The following is a 10,497-nucleotide window of genomic DNA, read 5'->3' on the forward strand; positions in this document are numbered from 1 at the left end:
GAAGGAAGGAAGGAAGGAAGGAAGGAAGGAAGGAAGGAAGGAAGGAAGGAAGGAAGGAAGGAAAAGGGAGGGAGGGAAGGAAGGAAGGAGGGAGGAAAGGAAACAAAGAAAGAAAAGAAGTGTTCTCAGGTTTGGTGAAGAGTCCACACCAGCTGGGAAGATGAACAGTAACCAAATAAGATGTGATTCTCTGCAGGGGGCTGTGCTAGCCTCATAAGAACTGTAATAATAAGGACCCCTTGGGTCCCCAATACAGCACAATTTGAATAAATGAATCCACGTGACAGCTTCGCCTTAACATCATAGAATTCACACTCAATATTTGCTGCTTGCTCATTTTTCTACCACATAGATGCCTTGAACCTCCGAAACAGACAGGTCATCTGTGTGACACTCAAGGTTCTCCAGCATCTGGTTGTGTCTGCGGAGATGGTGGGCGAAGCTTTGGTGCCCTACTACCGTCAGATCCTGCCAATCCTGAACATCTTTAAGAACATGAATGGTGAGTGACCTCAGGAGACAAAATGTCTTCTAAGCACTAAAACAAAGGAATGGGTTGGTGGAGAGATAAGGAACAGCCTGCTTGGGACTATCACCCTTTGGTTTGGAGATCTAAAATGTATAGCCCCACCCTCTACCACTATCCCCCCTCCCCCCTGGAAACAGTTAAATCAGCAATTGTGATTCCTCTGCACATGAACAGCCCACCCACTCAATAGATGAGCGCCAAAATGCTTCTACATGTTTATAGTAATTAAACTGTGTAGTTTCCTTCAATAGTTCTTGAATACATTTGAAGGTTTTGATCCTCCCTGCAAAACTTTATAGCCCACTATTTATAAACTGATTGAAGGTGAGTGTTTTAAATGCTTTTCAGATGTGGTAGGCAGTTTGGAGCTTTTCAACCTCTGGTCTTTCATCTCAAGGAAAAATATAGAAAAGTGATATTTTTCTATATTTAGTTACTAATACTTAGTAATGTGTCATTAACAAATTCGGGTAAAATAAATTAAAATAGATCTGATGATTGATTTTTATCTTGGAACACTATTCTCCACCAAGCGTCAGAAGCTTGGGTACTCTCAATGAACTGGTCACTGTGCGCCGATCCATGGCAAGTCTTGGACAATCACGGGCAGGCCATGGTTATGGGTTTACTTACTGTCAGTCCGATTTCCCTGAAAGTACCTGAATCTCATTCTTTTTTGTTGCTAATTTTGAGGCTCCATACTTCTCACATGCATGGGAGAAGTCAACATTTGAAGCTAGTTCCTGACAGCCGAGTAAATCTGTTGGTAATTTAGTGGAACGCAGCCTGAAAAGCTTGAAACACGATCTGCTCCTTGTACACATAGGAGAACAATAGCAAACAAAAGCCAGGCGTACAGCAGCCCCCTGTGCAGACAAGCCTGGCATTTAGAGTCACCATCTTTGAATGTAATCACTGGTTATTATTGAATCTGCGTCACATGTACACTGTTCCAAACCTTGTGGAGTTCTCAGAAGCTCCTTAGCTGTCTTTTGATCGTAGGTCCTAATTATATGTTTGTGGTCCATCTCAAATCATCTGAAGGGGGGAAGGGTGCATAGACACTTAAGCAAGATTACTCCTGGGGGAAATTAAAATCTGCTTTAGTAATTTAGTTTCATACTCTCCAAACAATTGTTGTGGTAACAGCACTCTTATGTTTTAAAAAAATTACTTATAAACATTATTTATTCTTAAGTCATATTTTTTGCCATATGGTAGCATCAAATATGTGTGCATTTATAGAAAGCCTACACATGGGTGTGATTCAGTTATGGCTCATCAGAACACTGTAAACTTCCGTGTATTCCTATCTGTAGATTTTTAGCTCTAAGCTAAAGCTAGAGACTAGAAGTAGAGAACTAGTGGGAGGCAGGAGGATAGATTGATGTGGACATGAGGGAGGGAGGGAGGGAGGAAGGAAGGAAGGAGATGGACCTAAGAGAGGTGGGCAAGGACAGGTGGAGAAGAAAGAAGTGTAATAATCACACAACAGCTACTCAAGATGTCTAGGTCAACATTGGGAAGCCCGAGTCCCACAGATATGTTCTCAATGCTCCTTGTGCAAACCCAGAGGATGCTCACTGTTGGTGTTCCCAGTGCTTTGTTTTGAAGCCCATCTCCTTGTCGCTTTTCTCTCTTATAAACAAACATTCGTTTCTGAATTTGATGATCACAGACATTGGGCCAGCCTACATAGCTTCTCTCTTGCATAACCTCAGAGGAATAGATTTGTCCACAATGAGGTATGCTCTTCTCAAACCTCAAAATCTTCAACTTAAATCCGAGTAATGTTGTTGTTGTTGTTGTTTTTCCAATTTTTATTAGGTAAGATTGCATGGGCAGTCCTCTAGGGACCGTGGGGGTGTCCGCTGAATTCGCGCCCTAGGTGACCTGGTGCTGGCACAGACCGGAAGGGATTTGTGCCCCTGGTCAGGCCGGTTCTCTGCTTCACTAGTGCTGTCTCAGGTCCCGTGCGCGATTGGATTGGAGCAGAAGTTGTGTTCCACTCACCAGTGATCCTAAGATCGCTTGGGCAGTCCGCTAGGGACCATGGGTGTGTTTACCAAATCCGCCCCCTAGGTGACCCAGTGCTGGTTCCAAGTAATGTTTTGTATCCTTGTATGAATGAAGGCAACTGGCGAAGCTCAAGAGACAACCAATTTCTTGGGAACCAAACTTGGGAGGCAGGACTGATTCAGGCACCACAGACAGTCCTCCTGAGGGTTCTGGGCTGTAGAACAAACCTATTATTTCCCTGTTGCTTTCTAGGGACAGTTCCCTTTTAAGTCTGTAACTAGAAAATGTCCGTACTGTTAAATAAAGGTAAGGTTGCTTGTCCATAAGAATATTGGAGAGCTCACTGTGAGAAATTCATAACTGATCTACACCACCATCGCTTTCAAGCACAACCAACAATTTTGGATTATTTCCCAATGCACACATCAGAAATTTCATGTTCAAATTGCTTTTCTGTCAAACATTCTTCTGACATTTAAGAGGGAAACATTATCTTCAGCTTCATTTTCTCCTTTTCTAGAAGCCTGTCACCACAATGCCATGGTGAGGTCTGCTCTCTTCTAAGGAACCTATTATAAAATTGGATCATTATACCCTGTGAATGGAATGTTCTTCTTTAAAAGGGTTCTGTAACCCCAAATGTGGCTCTGTAACCCTGGATCCAAGTCTGCAAGGAATTCATCCCAGGACTTCCAGCTGTGCAAGCATTTTGTATTAGGAAAATAGTTCTGATTCATGATTTTAGATGCTGTACCCATATTCACAGAGCCATAATTCTTACTTAATTGAAGCAGGTATCTCTCACAGCATGTCATTATATATCATTAAATTATGTCAGATTTTCAGTAATAGCATTAGGGAGAAGAATCTTAAACTAGGCTCCAAAGCATTTGAAGATGTTTTCTCCTTTCTATACATCTGCTATTCCATGCTTGTCTTTTATGTAGATTGATGTCTTGTTAAACTTAGATTCAGATACATTTCTTTCAAGTCCTACCACAGAATCCTTTTAGAATGGGACCAGAGATAGAAAGAAAGAGAGAATACATCCTTTTAAATGTAATGACTCCACTCTTCTGTATACCACCATCAAGGACAAGTTCCCAGAGAGCAACTTCCTTCAGCTAGGCCTCATCTACGGAAGTTTCCAGAGCTCCCCGAATTAGCACCACCAGCTAGGGATCCACCCTTCAATATACAAGCCTCGGGGGACACTTCATATCTCAAACATGGGAGCAGCTTTTTGTATAGGAGTGGGTATGGTCATTAGAGATAGTGAGTCCAGAGCCACATGCTAAAGTAAATAACCATTGTTAAGTACATGCTCTGCAAATTTATAATATAATTGTGCATAAAATGTAGCAATGCTATGTGAGCTACAATCTGGCAATTTATCTAAGTGGGTGGAAATTCGCCATAGAGCCTGTAACACAGTTCCTGTTTAACTACCAGTGTGACCCTTCCATACTCAGTGAGTAATATGCAGGTTCCTGGTCACACCAGCCATGGCAAGGACTTTGCTGCACAGAGTCCATCTTACTTCTGCTAACTACATGCTAGGTGAGTTTTCACCTCGAGTATAAGTTAAAGGATATATTGTTTTCAAATCCATCCTTTGCTTGCAAGATATTTAAGCTCAAATGTGTGACTGTATTTGGGGTAACACCATCTTCTAAAAAGACGGACCCATGTCAGACAGAGGAAGAAAGCCTAGATCAGGGCCTTCCATAAAAGATCCAAATCGATATCCGTGTTTAGGTCTCATCTCTCCCATTCATGTCCTAACCAGGCCCAACCAGGTTTAGATTCATGGTCCGACGGGATTGAGTATGTTCAGGGTAGCAGAGCCACTTCCTGGAGCTCATTTCTCCACATTTAAACAATGAACTTATATGTCTAAAGTATGTTGATTTTCCAGGAACTACATTGGGGTGAGAGAAAGAACAATTTCTAAAAACTGTTCATAAAATATATTTGTCATACAGCCAATATCATTTTCATCTCTCCTACGCTCTTTTATAAATGTTATTAAAGGTTACAGAAAATTAAGACAATAAGAATGTTCAGCTTATAGCTTTACCAGATGAAGCCGCAAAATTAATGATGTGGTGTATTACATTTGAGGAGCATGAGCCAATTAATGACACGAACTCCCTCATAGCTATGCTGTGGGCTCTGACAACAACAGATCAGAACCTTGGAGAGACTGTGTCCACATGCTGCAGCTTTGGTTCCTAAGGGCGGCCATAGTCCTGATCAAGCTTGTACCCGAAACATTCAGGACATCTGGTCTCTGAGATGCTGACAGTCCCACAGCCATGCAATAGAGCTGTAATAACCAAACATCCTGCTCCATGTTGCAGAAATCAAATGCCAAGATATTTAGAATAAATCTGGAACATGCACCACTCTGACTGATAAAAGGCCATTAAAAGAGACAAAGGACCCCGAGGTGGCTCAGCAGGCACAGGCACTCCCTGGTTGGGCTGAGGACCTGAGTTCAATCCCAGGGATCTACTGGTGAAAGGAGAGAGCAGGTCCTTGCCTGCTGTCGCTCTTTAGTCTCCACTGTGGCACATGCCCCTTTCCCACAGTGATAAGAAATGATAGAATTTAAATATATTTTTTAAATTTTGGTAATTCTAGTTAGCCACATCAATCTATATAAATGATAAGAATATATTATATTCGCCATATTTAGAATGTTTGTGTGAGGTCTTTGGCCTTGAAGTTTAAGTGACTTTAGAAGAAAATTTTGAAACAAAAAAGCCACTTTTCATGAGGGCCTGAGTAGTCCTGTGTGTTAAAAGGTCCTGTGAGTTGTATAGTCCTGTGAGTTGTTATAGTCCTGTGAGTTGTGTGGTCCTATGAGTTGTGTGGTCCTGTGAGTTGTGTGGTCCTGTGAGTTGTATAGTCCTGTGAGTTGTGTGGTCCTGTGAGTTGTATAGTCCTGTGAGTTGTGTGGTCCTTTAAAATGCTGGTGAACTTTTGGGTACTCGTTTTTTACCCCAAGTTAAGAAGTATAAGTTTTCTTGTATAATAGTTATTTCTCTTTTAGGAAATTTGAGTTTCATTTGGAATTAAAGTTCATTGCCTGTGAAATTCTGGCCTGGTTTTAGTCTATAACTTACACTTTGGGAATTTGGTTCAAAGTTTCTTAGAAATGATTATGTTTATTAAATCTGCAAGCACTGAGTTGTTCATATGGGAAGTTATTAGAACTGCCCCCACTCACCATTTCTGACTGTGAGGTTGGCACAAGTCTAAGTACTTACCCACATAGATTAAAACCTAAGTCTACTGAGAATCCTAGGGTCAAATATAGATCATAACTAGCCCTGACATTACCCCTGAAAATGGCTTGTCAGGCAAGAGCTTCTTTTCAAGACAACACTCCTATAGCTTTCCCATGGGGAGGTTTTGTTTAGTCTAAGGAGAGGGACCTCATTTTGAGCAGAAAGAATGGTGGTCCATTGATTTCTTAATTCTTCTGAGATGCTACAAACTAGCCAGACAGGAAAACAAACATTTTCCATAGCTCTGAGAACTTCCTTGGAGACCCTAGAGATGCCCAGGGACTCATTGAAATGGAAGACTGCATTGCCTGCAGGAGTCTGCCCAAACCAGCTAAACAAGAAACCCGGGTACCTCAGGCCTAAAGGGGATTAAAGGAGTAAGTATAGTTTACCTTGTATACAAGAATGGAAGAGGATTTGGGCAGATCAAATAATATGGAGAAAACCAAGAAATGGGACCGCATGGGCAGTAGCCACAGAGCAGTTCTGAGGTGTGAAGGCTCAGGCCTTTTGATCTTATTTATCATGCTTAATCCTGTTTATCAAATGCAAAGGGAAGAATAAGCAGTTACACAATTACAGTGTGCCTCAGTTTCCTTAATTTAAAGGGCAGGTTGTTGGAAAAATTTAAAGACATTTACAAGCCTTCAGAGAGCTTGTTGGAAGCCGCTTGCTACATATGTCTTCTGGCTGGAATTAAGTGTGCACTGTGGCTATAGCAGATTTGCACAGGAGCGAGGATTTGGTAAATGTTAGGTATCTGCGCTGCTTGCCTCAGAGGGTTGTGTGAAAAACTATAAACATATGGTTTTCTGCGGTCCCTCCAAGGGTATTATGTACAATCCATTAGAATTAATGTATTTTGTAAGGTGATTCCATGCAAAATAAATTCAAGAATTATTGCATCTACTATATGCCAGGAGCAGAAACATGGCACAGAATGTCTTTTGTTGGTGCTCATAATCCCACTATGCAAACAAGCCAACATGGACAGACTTTCTTGCTCACTGTTCCCACTCTAACGGGAGTTTTAGCCACTCTCTTTGACTCCTCAATTCATGTCAGAGGACTGAAGTATCTAATCAAAGGCCAGACCAATTTCACCAAGAATCACTTGTCCTGATGGACTACTGAAACCCCAGCGTCTTAGTAAAGTAGGCATAGCTTTGAGGCTACACGCAGCTTCTACATTTGCTGAACATCTTCCCCCTCCCCCGTGCTCACATCTCTCTTCATTTATTTGTAGTGACTATATCATTCTCATCTCACCGATGCCTTTGAACCCAGGCCCAGACTTCCTGTCACACAACAGTTAATATTCTAGAAATAAGAGGTGTTAGAGAATCTGTTTATTTGAAGGCTGGCATCTTGTGTTGGAGTGGATCTCCTCCGCACATCTCTGTCTTGGGAATCTCGGGGGCACAAAGGACTTTCATAAGGAGGAAGAGAGTTTGCACTATAGCGTCAAGGAGATGACATGCTGTGAGGGAGCTGAGCCCAGTCTTCCTCTCCTGAGGAGCGTGTCCTCTTTTCAGCTCTGGCAGGAAGGCTGCAATTGACCTCAGCATGCATTATCTTTAAAGAGAACCACTGCTCTTTCAATAAGTTAGACTTCACAGCAGTCTGAGTGTGTGCTGGTGGCTGTCCGGGAATAATGAACGAGGAGATTGACACATACTCTGATGTTCTGTGAAGGTTCCCTGAAAGTCAGGGTTCTGGAACTCCAAAGAAAGAGTGTTTAGTAGTTAGCAATGAAATCATGAGGTGAGTTCTCCAGCTTGTAGGATGCAGAGCAGAGGCAGGAGGGTAGGGCATGATCTTACCCAAGGACCACTCACAAAACATTCACCACTGTGACAAAACCAGACTCACGGAATATCAAACTGCAGTTAGATCTGTGGCCCGAGCACACTTTGATTGTCTCCAGACCCACGGCCACTTTGGCTCACCTACAGCAGCTTCCACAGGAACATCCCATCCACTGTCCCGAAGCAACAGTGATGGGCCACAACAGGAGACCTGACGGGACTGGACCAGTGCAACCGTGTGTTGTCGGGAAGGCCACTGTGATTGGCACGGTGCTTTCTAGCCTTGAATGGCTATCCCACAGCCCAGTCTCAAGGCCTAGGTCTAGTTTTCCTCCAGATCAAAAAGAAAGTATCATGTCCCCTCTGTAGCCCAGGCTTTCCTCAGACTTGTTACTTATCCAAAGATAAACTTGACTTTCTGATCCTCCTGCCTTTCCATCCTTAGTGCTAGGATTTCAGGACTGAGCTACCACTTCCTGTGCTGTGCTGAGGGCCTTGTGCACGCTAGGTAACCACGCTACCGTGGAACCTGCACCGAGCCCGTGTCCTGTTTCTTGGGTCTGTCTCTGAACCAAAGCCCAGGCAGAGGAGGAGAGACAAAGCCCGCCCGCCTGCATAACTTACATGTAAAGCCGTGTTTGAAATACACTTTATCCTCATCCTTCTAAGGTTACCCAATCAAGATGTACCCACAGAATTCCTTGATTATGCGTGGTTCTCAGGCCTTGACCCATAGCACCCTTGGCCGCTGCTAGCTGGGAACACATGCTCACCAGTCTCCACCAACTCAGCTAAGACCTTCCAGGCATGCCAGCAGAGATGCGCGCAGTATGCTTTAATGTATTTGAAGACTAACACAGGCCCTGGATGAGGCTGCATGCAGATGCTCATCCAAACGGAAACTGTACTGTCTTCTATTGGTGCAGCAGAATGTTGTATTTAATCTGGCCAAGGAAGGAAATGGATATCACAAGGCTTTTAATGAAAAGAGACTTCTTCTACCCTCCATTCATAATCTGTACTTTTCACTGGCACCTAAAACATCACTTGTTCTAGATTTGCTGATAATGAAAATCTTTTCTGCATTTTCCTTGATATGCAAATCTTTGCTGAGCCGAAGCAAATGACATTTTAAAGGTCTCTTTGTGGACACTGCAGGGAAAATTAGAATGTAACCAAGTGTAATTGTTATTTTGAATCATCAGTACAGCTGAGGCAGGGGTGGGGATGGGGGGACAGTGTAAGCATTGCTCAGCCCAGGGACCCTCCCAGCCACTCGCAGGTCTGCAGCACTGCCCAGAATGCTTTACTCCTAAGATCTGTGGGAGACTGAATCAGAGCAGACTCAAAAGAATCTTGCAGACCATTCCTCTATTGAGGGACATCTGGGTTCTTTCCAGCTTCTGGCTATTATAAATAAAGCTGCTATGAACATAGTGGAGCATGTGTCCTTATTACCAGTTGGAAGATCTTCTGGGTATATGCCCAGAAGAGGTATTGTTGGGTCCTCCGGTAGTACTATGTCCAATTTTCTGAGGAACCACCAGACTGATTTCCAGAGTGGTTGTACAAGCTTGCTATCCCACCAGCAATGGAGGAGTGTTCCTCTTTCTCCACAACCTCACCAGCATCTGCTGTCACCTGAATTTTTAATCTTAGCCATTCTGACTGGTGTGAGATGGAATCTCAGGGTTGTTTTGATTTGCATTTCCCTGATGGCTAAGGATGTTGAACATTTTTTCAGGTGTTTCTCAACCATTCGATAGTCCTCAGTTGAGAATTCTTTATTTAGCTCTGTACCCCATTTTTTAATGGGGTTTTTTGAGTTTCTGGAGTCCAGTTTCTTGAGCTCTTTGTATATGTTGGATATTAGTCATCTATCAGATTTAGGATTGGTAAAAATCCTTTCCCAATCTGTTGGTGGCCTCTTTGTCTTGTTGACAGTGTCTTTTGCCTTACAGAGGCTTTGCAATTTTATGAGGTCCCATTTGTCAATTCTTGATTTTACAGCACAAGCCATTGGTGTTCTATTGAGGGATTTTTTTCCCTGTGCCCATATCTTCGAGGTTATAGAAACTGTGGTACATTTACACAATGGAGTACTACTCAGCTATTAAAAACAATGAATTTATGAAATTCTTGGGCAAATGGATGTATTTGGAGGATATCATCCTTAGTGAGGTAACCCAATCACAAAAGAAGTCACTAGATATACACTCACTGATAAGCGGATATTAGCCCTGAAACTTAAGAATACCCAAGATACATTATGCAAAACAGAAGAAAACCAAGAAGGATGACCATTGTGTGGATACTTCATTCCTCCTTAGAATAAGGAACAAAATACTCATGAAAGGATATAGGTACAGAGACAAAATTTAGAGCTAAGATGAAAGGATGGACTATCCAGAGACTACCCCATTCGGGAGTCCATCCCATCATCAGCCACCAAACCTAGATACTAATGCTCATGCCAGCAAGATTCTGCTGAAGGGACCCTGATATTACGGCCTCTTGTGAGGCTATGCCAGTGCCTGGCAAACACCGAAGTGGATGCTCACAGCCAGCTATTGGATGGAACACAGGGTCCCCAATGGAGGAGCTAGAGAAAGTACCCAAGGACCTGAAGGAGGCTGCAACCCTGTAGGTGGAACAACAATATGAACTAACCAGTACCCCCTGAGTTTGTGTCTCTAGCTGCATATGTAGCAGAAGATGGCCTAATCAGCCATCACTGGGAATAGAGGCCCCTTGGTCTTGTAAACTTTATATGACCCAGCACAAGGCAAGGCCTGGGCCAAGTAGTGGGAGTGGGTGGGTAGGGGAGCAGAGGNGGGGGNANGGG

General features: G+C 43.1%; 1 protein-coding gene across 2 annotated transcripts in view; it reads left to right on the forward strand.

The window, feature by feature from the left end:
• Pacrg (parkin coregulated) overlaps nucleotides 1-10,497 on the forward strand; it is a 419,131-nt gene that overhangs the window by 246,258 nt on the left and 162,376 nt on the right. For both annotated transcript variants that reach the window (XM_021221476.1, XM_029533070.1), the window contains exon 4: nucleotides 353-502. In XM_021221476.1, the coding sequence (XP_021077135.1) occupies nucleotides 353-502 (150 nt within the window). The remainder of the gene's footprint in view (nucleotides 1-352; nucleotides 503-10,497) is intronic.

The sequence above is a fragment of the Mus pahari genome, chromosome 21, assembly GCF_900095145.1.
Source record: "Mus pahari chromosome 21, PAHARI_EIJ_v1.1, whole genome shotgun sequence".
Classification (NCBI taxonomy): Eukaryota; Metazoa; Chordata; class Mammalia; order Rodentia; family Muridae; genus Mus; species Mus pahari.